The sequence below is a fragment of the Canis lupus genome, chromosome 1, assembly GCF_003254725.2.
Source record: "Canis lupus dingo isolate Sandy chromosome 1, ASM325472v2, whole genome shotgun sequence".
NCBI classification, from domain to species: domain Eukaryota; kingdom Metazoa; phylum Chordata; class Mammalia; order Carnivora; family Canidae; genus Canis; species Canis lupus.
This window is the reverse complement of record NC_064243.1, coordinates 64,124,224-64,152,046: the sequence shown is the minus strand read 5'-3', so window position 1 is coordinate 64,152,046 and position 27,823 is coordinate 64,124,224. Positions and strand designations below refer to the sequence as shown.

At 37.0% G+C, this 27,823-nt stretch overlaps 1 protein-coding gene across 1 annotated transcript in view; it reads right to left on the bottom strand.

Annotated features, from left to right (window-relative positions):
* Window positions 1–230: 230 nt before the first annotated feature.
* The window catches only part of RNF217 (ring finger protein 217), a 132,812-nt gene continuing 105,219 nt past the window's right edge, over window positions 231–27,823 (bottom strand). The window contains exons 5-7 of the mRNA XM_049097122.1: window positions 17,657–17,858; window positions 11,328–11,399; window positions 231–9,936 (exon numbers count right to left, since the gene is read on the bottom strand). Coding sequence (XP_048953079.1) covers window positions 9,863–9,936; window positions 11,328–11,399; window positions 17,657–17,858 — 348 coding nt within the window. The 3' untranslated portion in view covers window positions 231–9,862. The remainder of the gene's footprint in view (window positions 9,937–11,327; window positions 11,400–17,656; window positions 17,859–27,823) is intronic.

The window sequence follows — 27,823 nt, the reverse complement described above, 5'->3', positions numbered from 1 at the left end:
TGCCTGGCACCAGTGTTGGAACCTGGCCTTCTCCTAAATGCATGTGCGGTGATTTTTATAGCACAGCAGGAGCTCAGTACATGTTTACTGAAAAAAAAATTAACTGAATAAATAATATTGAATGGATTTTCAATGAATGAATAAGTCAGAGAGAAAATAATCTTGCCGCTGTCAAATTTTACCTTTTCATTTCTTTAAATTCCAAATGTACTGAAAAAAGGACAAGAGTCTTCTCTTTTAAAAACGTTTATTAAGCATTGCTAGATGACGTTGCATGATGTATCACACACATCATGCGAGTAAACAGCACTCCACAGGAATCCATACAACAGCTCATACAGTGACAATAAAAATAGTTGATTCCCATTACAGTTTTCATCCAAGTAGAGTGTCATTATATCCTTCCATGAGATCTGATCTCATAATTAAGATTACCCTTCCATTCTAAACCAACCAACCAAAAACAATAAAAAAAAAAAAAAAAAAAGCCCAACCACAACAAAAGGCCATAGGGACATGACCAAAAGTCCAAAATTTGACTCCAGAATATTACAAAGTATCCACCTTTTGAAAGATTTGCCCCTAAAATTTGTGTGATCTGACACTTGGGTTGTTTTTACTGCCAGCAGCAAGTGAGACTGTATTTGCTAACAAGGAGCAGTACACTGACACGTATCCACTGAAAATTCTTGAGGTAATAGATTTTTAAATTTTACTGCTTAAAAAAAAAATCTGTTAATTTCCAAGTCCTGTCCAGCAGGACATATCTGTTGGCAGGAAGATTCTTTTCCTCTTTTTATCTTTGTCAAATATGTACACATATTTTCATATACAACCTGTGTCTTTGTCTTTTCTAAGCACATGATTTATTTTAATTATTCACCATACATTCATCAGGAAAAGTTCAATTATATACTATGATACATGAAGAATACAACAAAACCGGCTTTTTATATAAAGCTAACATAAAAGCAAAGACCAAGAAGAGCAAAATAACATTATACAAAATATCTTGGTATTGATAAAGCCCACTGTGAATGATTACATGTATATAGCCAAACACCATGTGGTTCCACATCTGTGTAGACGTAGATTACAAATAACATATTGCCAAAGACAAGCTGTAGGAAACAGATCAAATTCCTGAAGCTCCATATATTTACTTTTATTTTTAATGCTTTTCTGTAAAGTAGTTTTGTCCTAATTGGAGCTATAAAGGCTGACAGCCATTCCAACCTACGTTTCAAATTTTAATAATCAGCATTCCTTTTTTTTTTTTTTGCAGTTTAAAAGTACATTTCAATAATAATGTCTTCAAATTATGATGTTTAATACCCTTTTAAAAAATTCTTTAGCTTAAAAATAAACACTGAATTTAAGAAAAATATATTGGCTAACCTGCTGTTCCAGAGATAATACAGTGGGTTAAGGTAGCAAATGCAGCCTATATACAAGACTAAAGATACACTGTCTCATCAGCACTTTAAATACAGGGGCCAAGGAACACTCACAAAAAATATATGGCTCTTTAGGTAAGAAATAAAGTCAAGTGAAAAAAATAAGGCACTAATAACATATATAAATGTTATATACTCTCATCACACAAAGCACCATATGGAAGGTTAAGGAAGTATACATTAGTGCTATTGGAAAAGGGAATTTATTCCCCATTCCTTACTTTCTTTTCAGTAATTAATGCATAAACATTGAAACGGTAGGGGGGGGAATTATATATTATACAAAAATCACAACTCATGGAGCCAACAGCAGGAAATATTCATTTGGAAATAAGCTGATTACTCTAACAATGTAAGAAGTTAAAGTCTTCGAATACTCCCTATTTTCCAACATTTTCACCTCAATGGGATCTGTTACTTCCTATTCCAATTCTCTTTCAGGGATCTCTACATAATATTACCATCTAGTTTCTCATTTTATTTCTCCTGCCTCTTTTAAAAAATATACTCAAAATAGTTTCCTCCACATAGTTTTATGAATACCAAAGTTAATAGTATGACAAATGAAATGTAGAAAAAGTTAAAAAATAAAACCACATACACATTTTCCAATATCATTGAAAGAGAAAATCTCTTTTCAGCTAGGCTCATTTTAAACATGAGAAATATTGTAATTTATATTACCTGGAAATTGGTTACAAATTTTACAGAAAACAAAAAATACACAATTTAATGAAATGATGGACAAGATCGTTAGAAACCACTAGTGAGAGTCGTTCATTTTAAAATTCAGAAATTTCTTCTCCTTTGCTATTGTTCATGAGAATATAATTAAAATGGGACATATTATGATAATTCAAATGGGAAATGGCTATATCTAGAGCTGTAATTTCTGAATATATAGCAATAACAGATTAAACACTGAAATTTATTTTTTAGCATTTTACACTCTTTTGAAAAAAGAGAATATGAATAATTTAATTGCCCCATAGTTTTGCAATAGATATACACATATAAATATATTTGTTTCATGAATATATCTCATGCCCAATTTTATTTAAAATAAAAACAAAACCAACTTGTAGTTTCTTAATAATGTATTAACATTTTAATGCCACTGTTGTGTTCCTTCTACACATTATTTCTGTGATCTTTCAGAATTTACTACTTATTAATAATTGATTTCAAATAAGCAACAAGTTTGCCAATTAATTTTTACATTAAAAATCTATAAGACGTTGTTCTTGTCAAGGTACATGGTAATGTGCATATATAAACCAATTACTGTTCTGGGTCATAAGAAATATGATTGGTCTATTCTTTTCAATGCCATATACAGAATTTTAATTATGATGAAAATGTTCTAATAACAAAATTAAAGCATTGCCATATGAAACTTAAAAAAGGGGCCTGAGGGAAAATGTTTGTAGTCAGCTGATAAAAACTCATGATACTTTGTCTAGAATTTTCTTTATAAAGCACACCTATTTTTTAAAAACTAAAAAATTCAAATATATAAAACATTTAGATAGTTTTTACTTGAAAGAAGCAGTTAAAGTATATTTGGACATAGAGGAAGTAATATGTTAATGAAAAAATATTATTTTTAAGAATTTGACTGGACTATTGAGACGATTTCATTAGGTGAATACCTAACAACTTCCCAGGGAACTGATGATCAACAGCACAGGATCTCAGCTAGAAGGAGAAATCGGAAATAACATTATTTCAACAATTACGGGGGCCCTTAACACCCAAGTTTGACTTTCCCTTGGACTCTTCCATAACATATACCCAAACTATGCTAAATATACCTGAATGTTACTTATACCTAAATCGTATCACTGAAGATGTTGAACATTTGCAAATGACAAATGGTTTCTCTAGAATAAGGCTAATGTCACGTACATTCAATGTTACTACTTTATATTATCAAAATGTCTAATAATGTTCACGGAGTATGAACCCGTGCTCAAATCTTATATACAAATGCTATACTACTTAAAGCCAGTCCCAAGTCCAAGCTGTAGGACTTTTTGCTGACACAAAGACCCAAAACCAGACACGTGGCCATTTTGGATGAATCATAAAGGACTTGGGATCAGGTCTGATGAATATCCACATGCGCTCTCTGTCCAATTAATAAGCAAACACAACACTGACTTTACAACATTCATGAAGCAATTTCTGAAGCTTGGTCTTAGAGTATTATAGGCTCTCAGATCCAACTGACATCTGTTCATTTTATTTCTTGTCAGAGGGGCTAGGCAGGGGTCTCCAAATCCCATCAAGAAGAGGGGTGCTCCTCACATATTTCAATTTACAAAGTACGCCAAGGTGAATTTACTACCAGAGCCAAACTATGGAGTCCTTTCAGAATTTGAATTTCATTTCACTAGTCAACAGAGTTAGTGAGATGGAATTTAATCCACAGTTGGCCAAGACGGGAAGGGGACAGAAGAGGGAAAAACCTAGATTACTAGGAAATCTAAAGAAAACGGGAACTTCATGTTGAAGTATATGAGCATTACTTCAAAAACAGGGAAGAAAGTCACTTAATAATGACAGTGACAAAAATAAAACAGTGACAAAAATGTGGGATAAACTTGAAAAACAAAAATATTTTCTATGCCAGTAAGTCTGTATGACTTAAGTGCTGCAGAGTTAAATATACCTAATTAAATTTCTTTTATAAGCTGAAAGGAAGTGACAAAGAGGCAGTGGTAATATTTTGTGTATTTAAAAAATAATTTTTTTGCCTTTAAAGTAATATTATTCTCAAAAAAGTCACTTTTTTAGCCAAAACATAAATAAAAATTAAAAAGAATATAGATCGTGATACACATAATTACATCCTTCTATAATTGGCAATCAGTACCAGGATCTAAGAGCTGTGTGATTTATGACGGCTTCAGCTAATGCTCCAAACAGACAATTACAAGTCTCACACTATGTGACTCTCTACTTCTTGGATTTTGATAAAGTCGGCTAAAGTACTACTCTCGTAACAGGGATCTACAGTAGCAGTCCCACATTCACAATTGGCTATAAAATGTGTATTAGCCCCATCCTCAAACCCAGAGTTATAAAGGAGCTCTACTGCATTTCTCCTTTGAGGATTTGCATCATCGGGTTGCATTTGAAAAGGTCACATTTCACAATCCTGAATAAATCCCAAAGTTTAGAACTCTGGTTCAGACCACGTGTTAATGCTTCTCTAAAGTTATTTCAGTTTTATTATATAATTTAGATGTATGTATTAAAAATGGGATTTTGCAACTTATTTTCCAGAAGAAGGAGATCATAATTAAATTACAGAAATTTTAAAAAATAATGCTCAAGGTGGCTGTTGGTGATAGTTTTGATTTACTACTAGTTTCTAGCCAGTGGAATTTTTATAGTTTTCATGAAAAATGAAAATGAAGTTAAAATGCCGTAGAAGTGAACTTAAGATTTTAACAAACATTACAGCTAGGTTATTAGGTAACATTTATTAATTACCTGTTATGTTTGAGCTCCTGATATCAATTTTTAGAATTAGTGTAATTTCAGGAACTTAGCTATGTTTTTTTTTCTGAGGATATCTTACTTGTTTTAAATTTTTGGCTCTGATTTCTACCCTCCTCCTCACCCCAAATTTAAAGAGGTGACTTATATTTACTAATACTGTCATTCTACTGTCTCCATCAAAATATATGTAACCCCTTCTTTAATTCTGTCAAATTACTTAAATGGCACAAGTATTTTAAAGTGCATTATTGAATTTTAAGGCTATATTTATAATAGACATTAACACAAAACAATAAAGCTGACAACAAGAAAAATTACTTTCAATAACTCGGATAGATTTCAGCAGCAGGTAAAAAAAGATATGCATGTAATCCATTGTAAAGACTCACATTAAGGCATATGGGCAGTTTGCTATAAAATTAAAAAATAAAATGGCTTTTGGCATGATTTAAAAAAACGTACTTAATGAAGGATGTCAATCTCATTTAGGCCACTAGCTTTTTCTATAATTATAAATTTAACAGGCAGCATAAAGTCAAATGTTAAACACAACTGCGATGTTTGACAAGGGAGAAGCTGGATCAATGTCTTGGCAGATGGACTTAATTTGACGAAGCTCAAGAAGGTATATTGATGGTTTGCACGTGCCAGAGCGAGCTTCTCACCTGTCTCATTTTTCCTCCTCTTTTGCAGTGAAGAGGAGCTAATTAGAGTCAGCAGAGGAATGGAGAAAAGCCAGACTGACTGGACAAGATTACAGTGGTTTGATGATATTTTAGGGGAGCCAAGGGCCATATATTTGGGTGGTAGGACTGAATGATAAAGGCTCAGCTAGGGGCTTGGGGCTCAAGAGATGGTGGGTGGCAGAGGACAGGCCATTTCCAGATAGGCACCGCTGAATCCTGATACCACAGTCCAGAAAGCACAGTGAGAGATAACAAGGTTGTGATCTTGTTGTGTTTAATTATCTTTGATTGCTTTCCTGTCTGTTCTATCTTTAGGATCAATAGCACCTATCAGAAAATCAAAGTGGTGGCAACAAGCGGTTGCTTGTACCAAAAGGTTTGACCCTTCTTCTCTTCTTAACTCCACATGCAGAACGTCTTAGGAAGCTTCTGGGATTCTTCAAAAAATGAGTGTTTCATGTTCTTCCAGACTTATAAGCATCCCAACAAACTACCAAACCTTACAAATAATCAGATTTATTTTTTGTAGATAACTGCGATCATTCATGATTTCCAATATATTGCTTCCTATTTCTCACAATGGCATAATTAAGTTCCTTTGTGGTGCAACATGCATGAACATGGATAGTATTTTATTTTAAAAATGTGCCAAACATTATCAGTTTAGGTATTTCCTTTAAATCCCTCAAATTTTAAAAAGGGGCAATCCAAATATCAATGGATCTTATAGGCATCCCACATTATCTTATAGACATCTCATTGCATTTTCTTTATTGGAATAAGATGGACTTTCCTTTATGAGTTTTGGCCACATATTTATTTGGCTAATCAAGCAGGAGGGAAATTATCCTGCAAAAGATGCTTTTCTTTAAAAACTCCTACATAATCTTTCTTTTTCTCCAAGAAAAGGGTCTCAAATATATGGTTTCATTCACTGAAAACACAGTAAAATTTTATTACAAATATCTTATAAAAAACAAATTTCAAAAGTTATGGAAATGTGTACATAAAGTGATAAAAATATATGTAAAAGTTCTTCGCTGATGCTTTGTACTAGAGAAGTAAAAACAATCTCGATGTCCATTCAATAGGGACTAATTAAGTAAAGGATAGCCCCACAATGGAATATGTAGTAATTTACAAAAGAATGAGGTAACTCTATTTAAACACTTATGGAAAGGTGTCTACTAATGTATAATAAATGAAAAATAGTCATAGAACATTAAGACTATTATTCTATTTGTATAAAACTAATACACATGGACATATACAAACACACACATATTTGCAGAAAGTTTCTGGAAGGATGCATATCAAAACATTAACAGTGGTTACCCCTAGAAAATAAGGGGTGGGGCAGAGAAGATGAATTTGTATTTTATAATTTTATAGGGTTTGATTTTTTTAAAGGAGTATATATTACATTTACAATAAAAAGTGACAAGCTTTGGATAGAATGCTATTTATTTTATGTGTACGCTTCTTCTTCTAAAGTAGCTTTTAGAATTTATCCCAAAAGTTACTACTGTTTTACGTTCAATGTTGGCACCAACATATAAATAATCCTTCTTATTTTCTTCTTTCTTTTTAAAGATCTTGACAATACTTAGTAAAAACGTTTACAAATTACTATTTTAAGTCACTATCAGGGAAAAGCCCAATATATACCAACTTTGAAAGAGAAAAATGCATACATTAATTTTAAAAAAATCTATGAAATAGAAAAATGAAAACCCTGTGCAACACTGTGTACAGTATCTCAAGCATTGGTGAAAGAGCCTTCATTGATAACAGACACCAGTTTGTAGCTGGGAAATTGGAACGTTTCTAAATAATATAAAAGTATCTCCAAAAGATAAGTTATTCAAAGGAAGGAATAAAAATCCCTGAGTAGGTCAAAGACAAGAGATACAGTAACCTAAGAAAATAGATTATCTAAGACCAGAGAGTATATTATTTAGCCAGTTGGTATATATGTATGTGGCATTTGTATTTATATGCAGCTAAGGAAATATTATATATGTGTGTATGTAGGATTACATATATATACACACACACACATGATACATACACATATCCACTAGATTTAGAATTCATAACATTCACATATTGTCAAGCTAACACGTAAGTCCAGAAAAAATGAATTTACAAAAATTAAGCACTTTTATGACAGAATGACAAGGATTTAGGATAGGAATTTTCATTCTCTTGTTTTAATACTGGAGCAGATACAATAGGCACTCAAAATTATTTCTTTGATGGATGGATGGATGGATGGATGGATGGATGAATGGTAAGATGAATTCGTGAAATTAGAGCATCACTTTTTCTTGCAGTGTGTCATGCTTTAGAAATATGCCATTGTAGAGTCATAAATGGCACCCTCTCCTCTACCTGAACATAGACTAGTCCAGAAATCGCAGGATAGCTATTCTGAGTGTTACTCAGAAGGAGTGGAATTGTGCTAGCTCATTATCCATGCAAGCAAACTTCACTATCATGGACTTTTTAGGCCTAATAAAAATGATAAGTACTTTTCTATTTCAGAGCCCAAGACAAACTATCCATGTTAATGCATGTTTTATCACAGAATTTATTATGATTCAGATAAGGCTGCTGACAAATAATGCTACATTGATGCAGACGGGTAATTCTAAGGATTTGGAGATAAGCACAAACTTCAGACTTCTTAGGGGTCTTTACCCATTATTCTGATGAACTTTCATGATGAAAACAAAGGAATAACATAGTTCAGTTGCTCATCCTTGTCTACTTTTTAAAGACATCTCAGTTTGGTAAAACTTCCTGAAGATATTTCCTTCATTTTTCCAAAACTGTTTCTATTTCAGAAAAACCCATGAACACAAAAAGTTGTGTTTTCAAATGACTCCATCCATAAAGATATCAACACATTTGATAGTATTTGAGCAGTAAGCATAAGAAAAACTCTTCAAAACTGTATTTTTTTAAATGAAAATCTTGGAGACTGTTAAAAAGATAAAAAAGAGAAAGAGAGAGAGAGAAAGAGAGCTGAGGGTAGTAAGTGGGTTTACCAATACTATCACAACTTGACCTAAAGCAGAATTATCTGTAATTACAAGCTGATTAAAAAATTAGAACAGTGATTTGTTTAAAGGCTTAAGCAGTTTTTGCTACAGCGAATTTGTTTTTTAAACTAAATAATCCCATCTGAAGGATTTGTTCATTTAGTAAAACATGTATGCCAAAATATAAGATCTGAAAAGACTGAACATTCTGGCCTTGAGAATTTCCTAAAAGCAGCCTATCAGTTTCATCAGTTAATAAAGTTTGATGATCTTTGAGGTGACCTTGCACAAATTTCTGGTGTATGTGTGTGTGTGTGTGTGTGTATGTGAGAGAGAGAGAGAGAGAGCAAGGAATAGAAAGGGTCAACATCAAAATAGACTGTTGTCTACATTGACTTTAATTCAGCATATTACCAAAATATGCCCAGAAAGGAACTGTCCTCTTTAAATACGTCTATGAAAAAATGGAAAAATAGTGTAGAGGCATAGAAGTTGACAAATACAAGGTTATTGGACCTAGTTTTAATACATATACTTATATTCACACACATTCACACCCCTGCACATATATACTCCAGTAACTCATGATTCTTCTCAGTAATTTTGTTTCATTAGTTCCCTTTTGGGCATTGAGATTTCTAACAATTACAGCATCCAAAGGATGGAGGAATTATACTGCTTGGGCCCCAGGTAAAGACAGGTGCATATGGTGAGCCTTCATCTTCTGAAAAGTGGCCTCGCTTGTTTGTACAGGTGGGATGATTTCAGCTATTCACACCAAGTCTCAGAAGAGGGCCTGCAAGGAGGTTTAGGTACAAAGAGGGTCCAAACAACGCTTAAGAGAGGCATGCTCAGACAATTCTGAGGATAACTGGTTCTTAATTAAAATATTTTCTTCCAAGAACCAGTAAGAAGGTCAGAGCTATGATACAGATATTTATAGTCTATGAAAGTGACCATTTTTCAAAAGCAGCAAACTGTATAAGGAAAGGACAGGATACCATGTAGGGAGTGCACCGGCACGAGAGGCATTGTGGCTTGCAGAGAACCACAGGGAGATGGGACAGGACGCAGTGTTTCTCAAGATGTGACTCTCAGATGAGTGTGCCATTCTGTGTGGCTCCTACCCGGCCTGGCCTAGTTACATGAAATCATCCGCATTTTACCAGTGCATTCCTGTCCGTGATCTCTTTCTCTGTTTTTTACAAAGGCAATAGATAGGAAATACAAATAAACCTGAGGGGGGAAAAGACAAAAACAAATTAGGAGGAGAGGCATTTAGGTTTACATAGTTGAACAGTTCCCACTTTCCATTTTTTGTCTTGCAGTCTTTTACAAATAATCGCCATTTAGCAATGCATACAGATGAACAGGGGGGAGATACCTATGTCATGAAGTGTTCTTTACTTCTGTAACATTTCATTCCGTGTTAGCTCTCTGTGGTTCTCTCCTCCTTCTAAGAGCCTCTATGACACCAGTTTGAACACGGAATTGTGTTTTTTGTCAAAATATCTAATCCTAGGTTTGACTTCTTTACTATCTCTAGTTGCATCATTTTCAGCCTGATAGGACACTTTGGTTTCAGGCAGGATAGCATATGGGCCATAGAGCCAAATGCCAGGTTCAATTCCTGGTTCTTCTTCAATTCCACATATGAAGTCCTAGTAAGCCTGGTTTCCTCAACCATTAAATGTAAATAGTAAGATTATCCACCTCCTAAAGTCCTTCCTAGATTGTAAGGACGTGAATACCAGTTACTGTATAATTCTATGTGTCCTGTACATGTAAATTGCTTGCTAAATAGAACTTCACATATGAATATTTGTTTTATTTAGAATAGAAAAAAGAAATCCCGACTACTATGTGGGGAACAGTCATAAAAACAATCTCTATCTATAGCGCTGAATTTAAAATTCTCTAAAGCAATGGTTCTCAAAGTGTGGTCCCTGGACTGGCAGCATCAGCGTCACCCGTTATCTTCTCAGAACTAGAAATCCATGGGCCCTGCCCTGGTACGGAATCAGAAACTGAGGGTAGAAACCAGCAACCTGTGTTTTAACCAGTCCTCAAGGTTATTCTACAGCATGCACTGCTCTAAAACACGTATGTCAATATACTTGTATGAATAAAATTATACAAATCACTCATCCATTTTCCATTTGCCAGTGCTGTGGTCTATGTTGGGTATCAGTTCCCATCCACATTGAAGGTATCTTTTTTGGCCAAGGGACCCTTTTACTAGAACAGCCCAATTACCCAAGGGTATACCAGAGTCCTTTTCCTTCATGCTCCAACCTAAACTCAGAATCGGAAAATCTAGGTTCTAGTCCACTACACTCTTTTATTAAAATACTAGTTGTATTAACTTTGGTATTGAAAGGGGATCAACAATGCTTTATAAAATACACGAATCAAGGTCTTTATAGACCACAGAAGTGTCACGCAAATACACCCTACATGAAACACACTCTTCTGAATCTATAAACCTTACAATGATTGTTTATCTAAGGCAGGCATGGGACAGTTACATCCACTTAGTAACTGACTCATATTATTACATTTACACTCATATTCTCTCTATGCCACTTAGGAAATTATAATTTCAGGATATGTTAAGTGTTTCTTACCGATTACAACTGCTATGGCCCCTAGTGCTAATCCCAAGACCAGGATTAGAGGTGCAACGAATAATTTTCCAGCTGGAAAACAAAAGACAAAACCATTTAGAGTCTCAAAACTAATTTATCCAACAATTTCAGCAATGCTTTTCAATACCATGGAGTATATTGTTTTTTTGAGAAGTCTGATTATAATTAAGGCAAATATTTCTCTTAGGAAATGTATCGGGTGTAGAACAAACATACTTATGTAAATTCAGTAACTCCACAGAAGTCCTGGGCACATTAGTCAAACATTTCATAAAGCACTGAAACTTTATAACCAAAAAAAAAAAAAAAAAATCCAAAGTTCTGGCTCACTTTCTCCTACCAGGACCAGTCATCTTTGTGCTTTTCCTTTAGATCTCTTTCATTTTCATTTTTCAAGATTCTGAAAGATCAACAAAGGAATGACACATTCTGGGTTGGCAGGAGAAAATCTAATTAGTTCACAAAATGGAAAGCTAACAGGTGCTACAGAGGGCCTACCTCCAAGCCCATATCTGAAAAAGTGACTGACTTACTTCCTGGGTCCAAAGAAAAGTAATAATACAAATACCTAGCCAACTGAACTATAACTGGGATGCTTGAATATTGTTAGAGGGGCACCTGGATGACTCGGGTGGTTAAGTGTCTGACTCTTGGTTTCAGCTCAGGTCATGATCTCAGGGTCCTGGGATGGAGCCCCGTATTCCCTTCTGCACTCAGTGGAGAATCTGCATGAGGATTCTCTCTCTCCCCCCAACCCCCTGCTCTCTCTCTCTCAAATACATAAATATCTCTAAAAATATAAATAAATAAATGAATATCGTTAGAGAAAATTACTAATAAACATACAGTACCTTGAAGGTTATTCAAGTGAATCATTTTAATAAGTTCAGAGAGCAAACTGATGTGCCAGAGGGGATGGGGGAGGTGGGGGGTGGGATGGGCAAAATGGGTGAACGGGAGAGGGTTATATAGGCTTCCAGTTATGGGATGAATTAAGCCATAGGAATAAAAGGCATAGCAACGGGGCATAAGTCAGTGATACCTGTCAGAGCGTTGTATGGTGGCAGGTGGCAGCTACGCATGTGGTGAGCACAGCATAAGGTACAGAGAGACTGAATCACTATGTCATACACATGAAACTGATGTGACGTTGTGTGTCAACTGTAGCCAAAAGGCATTTAAAAAATAAATTGGAAGGTCTGCATTGGTCCCAGGGAAAAAGTAAAATAAAATGTGAGGGAGAGGAAAAAAAGGAAGCAGTGATAAGAAAGCTAAACGCTTCACGATGCCAAAGGATGGCATCAACCGGCACTTTCTTCCTAAATAAATACCTGAGCAGTGATCAAGTACTAGTTCCGCATAAACGGGGCGCAGAGCTCACGGTCAGCATTACACTAACTTTGAAAGGCGCTAGCACAGAAAAAGAGAGGATCGTAGTTAACATCTTGTGTAGTGATCTTGATCCGAAGGCACGTGACCCGGTGGTACGGGGGCACAGGCCAAAACAGCAGGAGACGACAAGGAACAGAGGGGCTTGGCCTTGTGGGGATGAACCAGCAACACTACTCGACAAAGTAAGGGCAGTAATTTGGAATAAGCAATTCCATAAAAGAGAAAACACAAGGCTGCCATTTGTTGGAAGTTCGTCAAAATATCAACTTTTAAAATTTTTTTATGCTGAAGGAATGGTCTTTGGAACCATGACCAGACAGAGAGAAAATTCCATCTTTGATATCTAATTTTAAAAAATCACTTTTTAATTGACACAATGTCGAATCATGGGTTTTATTTATTTATTTATTTATTTATTTATTTATTTATTTATTTATTTTTTGCCAATGACAGGATCCAATGAAGTAATACGAAATCCTATCGAACAATGACATTTTCTACATTCTGAAAGCTATGCTTAAGAGTTTAGAATGCACTGGCTTGCATATTTTATTTTTTTAAAGATTAATTTATTTGCAAGGAAAAGAGAAAGAGAAAGAGAGCAGGGGGAGGGGCAGAGGGAAAGGGAGAAGCAGACTCCTCCCCGAGCAGGACACACTGCAGGGCTTCAGCCCAGGACCCTGAGGTCATGACCTGAGCTGAAACCAAGAGTCGGACATGTAACCAACTGAACCCCTCAGACACCTCCAGCCTGCATATTTTATTTTTTTTTAAATTTTATTTATTTATTTATTTATTTATTTATTTATTTATTTTTAAAGATTTTATTTATTTATTCATGAGAGACACAGGGAGAGAGAGAGGCAGAGGGAGAAGCAGGCTCCATACAGGGATCCCGACGTGGGACTCGGTCCCGGGTCCCCAGGATCACACCCTGGGCTGAAGGCAGGCACCAAACCGCTGAGCCACCCAGGGATCCCAAGTCTGCATATTTTAAAGGAATCTGTTTTTTCCTATATTCATCACTCAGTGCATTCATTCATGTTTCCTTTTTAAAATAATATATTTTCATAATAACAATGAAGCATGATTGCGAAGTAACAGCACTGATTTTTTTCCCCCCAAACATCACAGAACTCAAAGAACCAATGTGCTCTTTCTTTGGGAAGTAATGAATTTATTTCAACCATGTAATCAATGTTTAATACATGTTTAATTTTACTTTTGAATCTTTTTTGAGGAATTAAGCACATACTCTCTTATTCTTAGATTATTAACAATTCATTGAAATACTATTCTCAAGAACTGAAACAAGTCTATTATATCCATATATATCTTGTTTAAATAGTCATGTAATTTTCTGTTCCTTTTTCTGTCATTTTAGAATATACCTGTGAATAAACCATTGTCAGTCTAGATTTCTCATATTTTAAAATGTCTTTCACATTACCATCCAATTTCTTTGCAAAAGAATTGTATGAAATTTCTAATTCACTCAGTAGGATTAAAGTCCAGTGTTGAGTATTCAAACTTTAATTTACATCTCTCTGACCACAAATAGCATTGACTATTTTAAAAAATGTTTATCGGGGGATCTCTGGGTGGCTCAGCAGTTTAGTGCCTGTCTTTGGCCCAGAGCGTGATCCTGGAGACCCGGGATCGAGTCCCACGTCAGGCTCCCTGCATGGAGCCTGCTTCTCCCTCTGCCTGTGTCTCTGCCTCTCTCTCTGAATCTCTCATGAATAAATAAATAAAATGTTTAAAAAAATGTTTATCGGCTACTTGTATTTCTTCAATTCTGGTTCCAGACTTCATGTTGTTGTTTTTTTCTTTTAAACTGGATACTTACTTTTGGAGAAGGGTCTATTGCTTTTGTTCATATAAATTACTTGCCATCTAGAAATCAGTTAAAGACCTACATTTTCTTTACAACTTTATGTTTTAATTTAATGCCTTGAACATTTGTATGTAATGTTATGAGAATTAAGTATTTTTTCTCAGTCACTTTTATTCCCAGCACCATTTTTTGAAGAATCTGCAAACTCCCACCTGGGCTAAACTCATCCTCAAATCTCTGTTCTCCCTCATTCTTCAGGAGCAGAACCTCTGATCCATAGCTGGGCACATGGTCACATGGAATGCAAACCATGTTTCCCATCCTCCAGATTAGGAGAGAAGATCAGGCCCTTTCTCTGCCTCTGCCCCTGCCCAAGGACATCTGGAGGCTGAGGGAGCAGACTGGATTACATCACACAGGCAGGGCTTTGCTATGATCCCTCTTCCCTCTTATGTGGGAGGGAGAAGCTAGGGTTGTGACTCATAGAGTAATTCCTTTTCTACCCTTTTGTGTGGATGTGAGAGGTGTGGACCACCCCATTTGGAGTTCTGGTCCAAGAGCAGTTAGAGGCAGCTGTCCTGGAGGTGGGAAAACATGCGGGAGGAAGAGCTTATCTGAAAGCCAGCTGCTGCCCACGTTGTCAGGTTCGTCTTGCACACACGGAGTAGGAAATAGGCCCCAAAGAAAACCATTTACAGAAAGCGCCCTGTAAAATTTTTAAATAAAAACAGAAGAGACTGCGCAGAGAAGTTGTTTCTCTGCTGACAATGTTCATTGGCTGTGCATTTTACAGGCTGTTAAATAACTCAACTCTATTTTATGACCCGAGAAGAGGATTCTAGTGGCATCCCGAGGATCCAAGGAGACTGTGTTCCAATTATCACTGGACAAATAGGGCAGGAAATAACTTCCCTTACTTAAGAATGATTAAACCAAATAACAAAAAGGAAAAAAAAATTATGGCCAAATAAAAGATTATCTAAAATAAAACATGGAAGGAAAAAGCTTGCCACAAAATGTCACTGAAGTAGGGAAAAAAAGGAAGTAGTAGTGCAAAAAAATTAGGATTTTGTGCTTTTTGGTTGCTCTCTGTATATACAGACTTACAAATGGGTTACAGCTCAAAACTTAATTTACAGCTTATTTTTTTATTTTTTAATTTTTATTTATTTATGATAGTCACAGAGAGAGAGAGAGAGAGAGGCAGAGATACAGGCGGAGGGAGAAGCAGGCTCCATGCACCGGGAGCCCTATGTGGGATTTGATCCCGGGTCTCCAGGATGGCGCCCTGGGCCAAAGGCAGGCGCCAAACCGCTGCGCCACCCAGGGATCCCAATTTACAGCTTAATATCTTCATGGTAGTAATGTTATAAATAGGGGTTAGATTCCCTAGTTATCCCTCCAAAGTCTACTTAACTAAGAAGTAAATACTGGGTATACAATTACAATATATACAAGCAAATATATATTACATATATTACATATATTACGTCCCATATATATATAGCCTTAAAAACGAATCCTGACTATATTGCATGCTATTGGTTGTGAAGAATTACATTTAATTAAAAGCTGAAAAATATTAAGGACATTTTTATAGCGGTCATACAAGATTTTAGAAAATGATGGTTTCCATAAGTTAAAATGAACTTTAAAACATATGTCCCTCTCCCTAATAGAAACGCCCCATTGGCGCCAGCTTTGTTCTGATTAGCCATCATATGAGTCTAGTAAGATGAGTGGTTTACAATAGTAATAAAGTAAATGAAGGTTAAAGAGAGATAAAAAAGATTTTCATGAAGTAACTAGGCAAAGGTAGGTAGAAAAGGGGAAATGTGGACGATGTTAGAAAGTACTGCACATACGTGAGGAAGACTCTCAAAGGGGGGAAATAGTGGAGTTGTAATGAAAAGGAGAGCAAGAGACCCCACAGCGGATCTCTTCCAAGGAAGTGAGGAGCTACTGGAAGAAGCAGGATGAGGTCGGAAGAACATCACATCACACAAAGGGGGCAGCATGAGGCCAGAGCAGGAGCCTGTGTTCATGTTGGTGTGTTTGTGTCTAAGACCCTGTACTGCTGAGGAGAGGGAAGGGCGTAAAAACTCAATTCAAAAAGGCATTGCATTTGGATATTTGAACTTGGGTTTGTATACAACGAGAGCATCTGGTACTCATTTCATTAACTGTTCGTTATTAATATTAACTAAGGATACAATAAAAAATACATACAATGGCAGCAACTATATAGATACAGTAAGACTCAGTACAGGGCTCTGAAACAGGGATATTTATTTATTTATCTATTTGAGAGAGAGAGAGAGAGAGAGAAAGAGAGAAAGAATCCTAAGCAGCTTCACGCACAGCAAGAGCTGGAGGTGGAGCTCGAACTCACCACCCCGAGATCACGACCTGAGCCAAAATCAAGAGTTCGAGGCTTAACTGACTGAGACACCCAGGTGTCTCATAGGGATTTTCAAAAACTGTTACTACATGGCCTCCATGGATGAAGAGAGGCTATGTGTAAGACCTGCTGTTAGGTATTGTCAATAGAAAAATGGAACCTTGTCCCTCTCTCATCAAGTGGCTTTTACAGTGAGGCTTCAAAAATTTAAAAGACTAATTTACATTTCTGCAGTATAAGGAATTTGTTTTTCCAACAAAATCTGCTTGCTCATAGAAGTTGTGTCTTGCTAACAAATTTATTTATTTATTTTAAAGATTTTATGTATTCATTCACGAGAGACACAGAGAGAGAGAGGCAGAGACACAGAGGGAGAAGCAGGCTCCCTGCAGGGAGCCCAGTGAGGGACTCGGTCCCAGGATCCTGGGATCATGACCTGAGCCAAAGGCAGACACTCAACTACTGAGCCCCCCCATGTGCCCCTTGCTTACAAACTTAAATTTCCATTTTAAACTCAGAAGTAGAGAAAATATCTTCCTCCTGTTTTTGGGTAAAGCTCCCCCCCCCCCCCCAGGATACCTGACAGGTGCTCGAAATTACCAGGGCTATTATATTTGAGTTCTCTTATCACTGCTTCCCTCCCAGAAAGCACTCCTATGGATCAGGTCAGATACTCACCGCAGACCGACCCTCGCACTAATCTCCTTAGATGAGGTCTCTCTGGGAGGTAGCGATATTTGCAGCCAAATATACTGAGGTTTGATGTGTGGTCTCCAAAGAAACGAAGCTGGCGGTATCTTTCCCCACATCGATAACAAAAATTAGTGTTACACTGTGAGCAGGTCATATGGTCACATCCTTCGGTTCTCTGGATGTGGATCTGGATCAGCGACAGAGGGAAGGACAAGGAAAAGTTATTACAATTCTTTTTAAAAGTGAAATCCAGCAAATGGCATTGAACAAACCAGTTTCACCAGCACAAAAGCCTCCTAGGGCGCTCCTGAGGTTATCGGTTCACTTACGATCACACTGCTGCCAAGGCAGTGTTTGAATCAAACACTGTAACCCCTGTGTCAATCTCAGTGACTTTTTTTTTTTTTTTTTAACCTCAGTGATATTTCATGTACTAAAGCTTATTGGCTCATTTGGACCAACATATAAGCAGACACGTCCCAAAGGAAACCCACTTCTCTCGCTAGACCTATGCCTAACTCAATGGTTAGCAGGCAATTTAAAACGCTGCAAAAGTATATTTTGCTTACACTTTGATTGGCAAGAATGAGGTAACTGAGGAATGAGAAGAGATGATGAAGAACATTCCTTAAAAGAAAGGATTATGTAAAGCTTTGTGTGCATAGAAACAGGAAAGCACAGAAATCTTTTTTTTTTTAAGATTTTATTTTTAAGTAACCTGTACACCCGGCACGGGGCTCAAGCTCACAACCTGAGATCAAGAGTCACAGCTCCACGAACTTGACCCAGCCAGGCACCGGGAGCAGAAGTCTTTCTTTGAGGAAGGAAATGATAGCAGCTGTAAGTGTATTCACAATACCATTTCAGTTGCCAACTCTAATATCATTTGCAAGCTCGTTTCCAGGACTGTTTATACAATGCCATCTGTTAAACTCAGCATCTCCCTCTATTGTTGCCGTCAAGTTACACGTAAATACAGCTTCACCCACAATGTCACACGGATTGTACTCAGATAGTCTACTAGGTACCCAGCGTGGGGGCCAGCCTCAAGCACTGAGGCCGCGTTATAATAAAGACATTATTCCTTGAGATATAATTGGATATATGGCTCAGAATCCTTATGGACCCCGATATAAATTGGAGCCACCTTTCATCCAAGTATGTGCACCCTTTGTTGGGTGGATAACCATGAAAGAGACCCTAACGTCGCTTCATAAAGAAGAAGAATATTCAGTTACATTGTCCAACCTCTATGTGATTAAAACATGATCACCAGACACAGTCTTCCCATTTCTCTATAGAGAAATGTCCCATTTGAGACATTGAAGTCCCATCCCGTTCTTGTTTATTTATATATTTATTTTTATATATAAGTTCCTTGCTTAGAAAATGTATTTAAAGTGTCCCCAATACCATTCTGACTATTATTAAGTTTCTATCCATGACTTGGCTTTGGGATGGGTGGGTCAGGGAGCGTTTTAATGTAATTGGGAGCTTCACAATTAACATGTGAGCCAAACTCACACCACTGGTTGCTTCTTTTCAGTGAATATGTGGCTGCAGTCCACAACTTTACACATTTTTTTTTTTGAAGTAAATTCTACACTCAACATGGGGCTTAAGCTCACAACTCCAAGATCAAGAGTCGCATGCTCTACTGCCTGAGGCGGCCAGGTGTGCCAACTTTACACATTTCATTTGGAATCTGACTCTCCTTCCCCTGATCCACAAGGTAGAACTTCCCCTGAACTTCTGCAGTAGTACAGTTATATATTTATATTTCTCAAAAACCCCCTCAATGATTATGGAAATGAGATAAAAATCATCCAAGAAAAAGAGAAGTTGTTTAATGTGAAAAAAGAAACTAAAAAGTTAAGAGATCAAGCTGTCCACAACAAAATATAACATTATTTCATAGTTTTTGAAAATAAAAATTTTGAAATTCCTAACTCCAAAGCATATGCAGTATTTCAGTTTTAGTGGTTAAATAGCCAAAAATTTGAACTTCAATTTAAAAGAACAATATGAATTTTTAGAAGGACTTCTGAGGGTGTTTTAAAATAACAATACATAGTAATCATAGTAATGGTGAAAGTCTCACTTGATAATACATATATTTGTGAATCCATCCTCTATCCATCTATTCATCTATCCATCCATCTACCTACCCACTCTCCATCTAACCATGTATCTACTTACCTACCATCCATCCATCCATCCATCCATCCATCCATCTACCTATCTACTGGAAAGTTTCTAGGCAATGATGACAGTTTTGAAGAAGTAATAACTAAATAAAGGGCAGCACATTACAGGCAGCACAATGACCGGCACACAGCAGGCACTTAATAAATGATAACTGAATGAACTGAGAAAGAAAAGTGTACTAAGTGGTTGGCAGGATATTCGGTATTGAAAATCATTAGGCTAATTATAGGTTAAATGTCCATTCCCTTCCAGTGGTTGATTCTTGGCAGGTAAGCCTCAGCTCATAGGGAGGTCGAAAAAAATCTGGGCTTTGACTTCACGGAGCCCTGTGTTTTAATTCTGTCTCCAAGCTGTAGAAAAAGAGGTTACTTCTTGCTTCAATTTAGATAATGTTACTTACATGAGAATAAAAATGTGATTATATATACGGTGCCTAACCCACTGTTGGGCACATACTGAGTCAGGTCAATAGTATATCGATTCCATATATCCCTTTTCCCACCTAAAAATGTGAAAATCAAATTATGTGATCAATGTAACTGCACAGCCCTTGATTGCCGGGTGGTCCCCTTTCTTATGTTTTCATATGGGTGATTCTTAGGTTGATGCTAAACTAGAGAGTATCTTCCTAGATAGGCAAGGACTAGTTTGTGGTCAGGTGCGTATGAGCATCTCTAGTCCAGGGTTACTAATAAGTCCTTTTATTAGTTGATAAAAGCAAAACTTGCTTTCCTGCTATTGGCCACTTCATCTTTTTAAATTAATTTTTAAATTTAATATTTAAATTTATCTTTAAATGAATCTTATTAAATTTAATTTTTTTTCTTTTACCTGACAATCCAGTCAGAACAAATCCAGATTTTGTGGGACCCGAAGATTACCTAATTGGAGGGGCCGTCCCGAAGGAGAAGAATGTAAATCACAAATACACTTGACCCTTGAACAACACCAGGGTCAGGGGCACTGATCCCCTCTCTGGTAAAAAAGCCTGCCTGTGACTTCGACTCCTCCCCCAAAATGTACCAATAGCCTACTGTTGACCTTTAAAACCTTACTGATAACATAAATCGTCAGTTAACACATATTTTGTTATTGTATGTATTACATACTGTTTTCTTCTGATAAAATAAGCTACAGAAAAGAAGATGCTATTAAGAAAATCATAAGGCAGAGAAAATGTATTTACAGTGAATCTTCACAGTTCAAATCTGTGTTTTTCAAGAGCCAACTGCACGAATTAGATACAAGGCCTAGGAAGGGACTTGTATGGGTGAGGTCTCTACAGCTTGAGCTCTCTCTAGCTTCTGGATCATTTCTCCCCCAGTCCAGCACTTCCTCTCTCTTGTGCCTGTTTCTGTGAATGATTCCTGGGACCACAGCCATTTAGTAGTAATGGCATTCCACAATACCAGAGGCCAAGGGGTCTCGTGGGCCCTTGAACCATTGCTCATCCTTCTTTAAACCCCCGAGCACTAGGAGCAACCATGTTCAAAGACAGCTGCTGGGCACCCAAAATAAAGCTTACTTCATTGTCAACTCAACTTCTTGACAGTATATTGTATTTGATCTTTAAGTGGAAATAAGAACCCTTATCAAATTTCCTGGTCACATAACAGAGTGTTGAATGTGAACCATAAAGGGGAAAGGACTAATATTTGTTTAGAGCCCATTACGTGCCAAGTATTGTACATAGATTAGCACCTTTAAGCCTCGTAACGGCACCATGAGACTGGTACCCTTATTCATAACCTGAGCTCGGAAAAGTAATCTGCTTGAGTGAACAGAGAAGGATTTTGCTTCACATCTGTTTCTTTATTACGCTCAGCAGCCTCTTAGTATAAACTTAAGGCTAAAACCAGAGGGCCAACAGTATCTTTTGCTAATTGACAGCATAATCTTTGTACTGGTCAAACGTACATGTCTGCTCTCACACACCAGGCCTATCTTGAGTCTTTCTGCTTGTTTTAGCTGCTCTCTGGACCAAATTACATTCTTCCTGTAACACAATATCACAACTTTTTCTGACAGGAAACATGTACTAATAAGCAAAGCTTGTCATTGACATTCACTTGCCTCAAAAGTTCACGTACAATTGTCACTGCCATCTTGTCTGCTTGTAACATGGCTTCATTGGGCTCTAAAATCTTTATGTGGCATGTTCATTATTTCAGTTAAATAGCAAAGACTGTAATTTCTAGTCGCTTGGAACAGTCTTTCTTTCTTGCTCCCTCTCTCTCTCTTTTTAAGATCTTATTTATTTATTTATTTATTTATTTATTTTTAAATTTTTTACTTATTTATTTATTCATAGAGACAGAGAGAGAGAGAGAGAGAGGCAGAGACACAGGCAGAGGGAGAAGCAGGCTCCATGCGGGGAGCCCGATGCGGGACTCGATCCCGGGTTCCCAGAATCACACTCCGGGCTGAAGGCGGCGCTAAACCACTGGGCCACCGGGGCTGCCCTAAGATTTTATTTTTTAAGTAATCTCTACACCCTACATCACGCTTGAACTCTACAACCCCAAGATCAAGACTTGCATGTTCTGCTGACTGAGCCAGTTCAGGCACCACTTTCCTTATTGTTAAAATAATATTCTGAACACAGCAGGCAACTAAAATATCGTTAGCCCGATAATCTTTCTGCACAGGAAGTTGATAAAATTCTAAACCTTGTACGTTGGAGGATTATATGGTTCTAGAGATTAACACAAATATCTTACACAAGACAGGCAAATATTTATTTATGAAAAAGTGGTTTCATAATTTATCAGCCTTTAAGTATGCAACACTTCTTTTCATAGTATTATAACTATCTCTTGATTATATATATTTTACAATTTGATAATTACAGAGAAATGAACTGACACAATGTGAATGAATGTGCAACAGGAGACATTACTTTTCACATGTGCTAAGCAAGTCAAAACACCCAGGGGATAATAAATTTCATGTGCTAAATGAGTGCCCTAAGTATATCGTTAAAGGTCATACTTTGACAATGCCATCTTTGTTTTTATAATTTTTTGAAGATTTAAAAAAAAAATTATTCATGAGAGACAAAGAGAGAGAGAGGCAGAGACACAGGCAGAGGGAGAAGCAGGCTCCATGCCAGGAGCCTGATGTGGGACTTGATCCCAGGATCCCGGGGTCATGACCTGAGCCGAAGGCAGACACTCAACTACTGAGCCATCCAGGCGTCCCGCCCTCTTTAGTTTTAGAACCTAAAGCCTGAAAATATAGCTTTAAATTATATTAACATATAGTGCATTTTATTTCTCAGTGAAGCTACTTTTACTTGGTATTATGGCTTTAAAACATTCATCATTTTATCTGTTAACAAAACATTAATTTGGCATCAAAATTCTGGTTTTACTTAAGAGATAGAGTATGACAGACAAGAAACTCCTAATCCATTGGATCAAACTGATGACTCATAAACCAAAACTGTCATTTGATTTGTTATTACTCACAGGATTTCTTCTCTGCATCTATAATAAATAAGAGCGGCTGATACTTAGAAAGCTGAATATTTAAACACTACACTTATAAATCATATATTGAAATGTTCAGAATATACCAGATAATTCTTTAAAAAGAGCTTGAGGGGCACCTGGGTGGCTCACTTGGTTAAGCGTCTGCCTTTGGCTTAGATCATGATCTCAGGGTCCTGGGATGGAGCCCTGCATAGAAGCAGAGTGAGTTTGCTTCTCCCTTTTCCTCTGCCCCTCCCTCCACCACCCCAACACCCGCTCATGCTCTCTCTCTCTCAAATAAATAAATAAATAATCTTAAAAAAATAAAAGGAGTTTGATATTAAGTCCACTTATCGTTGGTTAGATACGACAACATGGACCCTTTTTGAGTCTATGGCCTTCCTCATAAGGCATATTAGCACCTGTAATAAGATATTCATTAAAAAAATCGTATGTATATATTCAAGCATCTGCCATCCTCGGGTTGTTTACATTTTGTTTAGTAAAATGCCCACAAAGTATCTAAAAAACAGAAGAAGAATTCAGCCATTAATTTTCACACAGATTCCACTTATCATCAGGTGGGAGATTAACAATAAACGAACTGCTGGATATCTAACCTGTTTTATAATTAAATCAGTACAGATCCCTGGGGTGCCTGGGTGCCTCAATCTGTTGAGTGTCTGACTCTTGGTTTCTGCTCAGGTTGTGATCTCATGGGTCCTGGGATGGAGCCCGGAGTTGGGCTCCGTGCTCAGTGGGGAGTCTGCTTGGGGTTTTCTCCCTCGCCTCTCCCCTACCACTCATGTGTATGCTCTCGGTCTCTCTCTAAAATCAAATAATAAAATAAAATTAAATGAATAAAAATCAGTATACATCTGCCCATAAGTATTTTTCTCTATCTTCACTAAGAAATGAAGGCTTATTTTATTCCTTAAGCAGGAAATAATAACTAAATTAACTTACATATTATTGTCACCAAAACATAATTCATTGATGTTTAAAAGTAGTTTTATATATGTATTTGCCTTAATGTTTTTTTTTTTTTAATCTGGAAGAATTCATTAGAAGCAACAAATATGAGAAGTTTTTTTTTAAAAATCCCATAAATAATGCTCAGTTCTTTACTTAGCTGACTGCACCAGTTCTCCATAAAATAGGAAATTTTAAAAAAGCAAACATAAACACAAAGTCTTCCAATATTTGATAAAAATCTTATGAACCTAGAATTCTTGTCCAACTACAAAATAAATAATATATGAGGGCAGAAATAAAACATTTCCAGAGATGCTAAGACTCCTCTGAGGCCACCACTTAGAAGCACTTTAGTAAATGAATGCATGTGAAATTCAAGAAAAGGCCATTGAGGAACATACAAAAAAATGTAAGAAATCTCAGAGAAAAAGCTGGAAAGCAATTAGTCCAATTTAGAATAGGAAGTCAGTTGATTTCAAGAACATCTCTGAAAAATAACAATGGAATACACACCAAGCACTGAAATTCCTGAGGAGCTAAATATTAAATAACATGATAAATAAAGTGGGCATTTCTACTCTCAGTAGAGGAAAAAGAAAAGCAATGAGGACTTTCAGGAAAAACAGAACAAAAGACAAAATAAGTGCCACATATGAGGTGTAAAAAAATATGGCCCAAGTGAGTAATTGATAGTGAGCAAGGATGCTAGAGGCATTTTTCCTAGAAGCTCTGCACTCACAGAAAAGACAAATGTAATCCTAATTCCATAATTACATGTTCTTGATTGCGGAAACATGCCATTGGTTTTTAAATGTTAGAATCATCCTTTAGAAAAAAACCCAAAGTATTAAATACTATGTTAGACTAGAATGTGAATGCTATTACATTTAAAAATATAAAAACAAAGTAACAGCTTATAGAGAATGGGAAATAAAGAAGAAGCAGAAAGAACTACAGGAAAAAAAAAAGAACTACAGGAGAGCTAGGTCCTCATATATCATCTAAAGTTGTCAGAATATCAAACACATGTTTGAATACATTATTTAAAGGTAAAAGGTCACCAAAAGAAAAATTAAAGTGGTAACTTATCAAAAATTGGAAGAAGAGAGAAAGGGGATCCGTAAGTGAAATAAATCCTCATTTCTGGTATTAAACCAAGAGTGGTCACCTCAGTGATGGTGGACTACGGTGAAAAAACAAACAAGAAGCTGACTGCAGAATTACTTGGCGTCTCCTGCTCTGTTAGCTTCTTAAAGCCAATACTCTGACAACTTTAGTTGCCTTCCGATGCACTGATGTTCTTGGTATAGAGAATGTCACACATATTTCAAGTTGAATCTTAGGACTGATTCATGATGACAAAGCTGTTTTTTTTTTTTTTTTAAGATTTTATTTATTTATTGGAGACAGAGAAAGAGAGAGAGAGCACGAGTGTGGAGGCCAGAGGGAGAGAGAGAAGCAGACTCTCCGCTGAGCAAGGAGCCAAAAAGGGCTTGATCCAAGGCCTCAGGAATCATGACCTGAGCTGAAGGCGGACACTTAACCAACTGAGTCACCCAGGTGTGTGACCACGTCTTTGAGGAATGCAGAGTACCGGCCACTGCTGATTCCCAGGGGGAGACCTGTACTATAAATTAGCCTCTAATTTTCTTCCTTCTTCTTCCCCATACTTCCCTTGATCCCATGCCCCATGTGCTCAAAAATCTTCAGATGCCAGTTCTTCCCCTTTTCTCCTTCGCATTCCTCTTCAACCCTTCCTCTTTAAGGCAGTATTCCCCTTAGCCTGCTGATAGCTCTGGTGTCTTCCCATCCTGAAAAATCCTTCCTGTAATTCTACACAACCTTCTGACCGGTGATTATTGCCCCCATCCTTCCAAGGATTCTTAAAAGAATATACTCCCTCTTTTTTTTATTCACCTCTTAATCCTTCTTCGGTTGACTGCAAACCCCATGTTACTGAAACATCCAGGTCAGTTGTCTTTCTCCAGAAAATATTCATTCATTCATTTGCTCAATAAGTATTTCTTTGCTCATTGATAAAATCTGACATGGCTCTTGTGCTTAAGGACTTTGTTGTCTGAGGTGTAGACAGATATTAATCAATAATACAGATAAACAGTCACTCATAAGCTATGACAAATGCTACGAAGGAAAAGGGTAAGGTGTGAAGAGAATACTTAATAGGAGGAGCTTGGTCTGGTTTAAGGGTCAGGAGAGGCTTCTCCAAGAAAGTGACATGGAGCTGAAAGATTAAGGACAAGTAGGAGTTCAGCAGTTAAGAGGCTTCAGAGGTAGGAAATACATCCCCAGCACAGCATCTTCATGGCATCATATCCATGAAACGAGAAACAACCTGTCCAGAGTCTTCACAGCATTTCTCATTCTGTATTTTAAAACTCTCATTTATCTGTATTCCTCTGGTCAAATGCTCTACTCTCCCAGTTAATAAGATCTAAAAGGGCCCAAGATCATGTATCTCTTGTTTGTTCTTCTATTAATGGATCCTGTACCATAGCATGTTCACAATGAATATTTACTAAAAAAATAAATATTGCCCATGACCTTTTAACTGACAAATCCATTTGTTTGTTTAAGATTTATATATTTATTTGAGAGCGAGGGAACGTGTGTTGGTGGGGGAGGCAGAAGGAGAGAGAATCCTCAAGCAGACTCCCCACTGGGTGTGGAGCCCAACTTCGTGGGGGCTCCATCCCAGGACCCCCAGATCATGACCTGAGCCAAAATCAAGAGTCTGCCGCCTAATGGACTGAGCCACCCAGGGGCCCCAATCAACATTTTAAATTCTTTTATTTTTTTAACGTTTTAAATTCTTATCTCATGGTACCGCTTATGGCATTTACCTGGTTGATCACTACTTCCTTCTGACCTTTGATATGCTCTTCCTCCAATGCCACCTTTCTTCCAGGTTCTCTTTTCTCCCTCAAGTTCCCATTTCTTCACTCATCCCTTACTTCTATCCATGACCCACCATGTTGCACATACCATTTGGGGGATCTCTCCCCTATTCAAATGGTTCCAATTCCCTCCGCCGGATCTCATTTCTTCACTTACACTGTGGACCTGGCTCCTGGGCTATAGACTCATGTAACACCTGTCTGTGGTCACCCGTACCTCTGTGACTTCCAGCCATTTCAAAGTCAAATGAGCCAAACCAAACTCATCATCACTTCATGGCCCCCTGTCTCAACAACAACAAAATAAAACCAGGCTGAGCTTCATTATTTTACCTCAGTTTATGGTATCACCATCCATTTAGACACCCAAACTCAGTATTTGGTGGTTATTCTCTTGTTACACTGCACAGCCGCATATAATCACTGCGGTCAGCTTTAGCTGTTTATTTAATCTTTTTCTTCTCCAGCCTCTTGACCACTAGCTCAGCTCTTACTGTCAACATTCTAGACTTCTACAACTACCTTCATAGAATCAATAGCAATCAACCTAAAATGTAAATCTGATACTATTATCCCTTGCC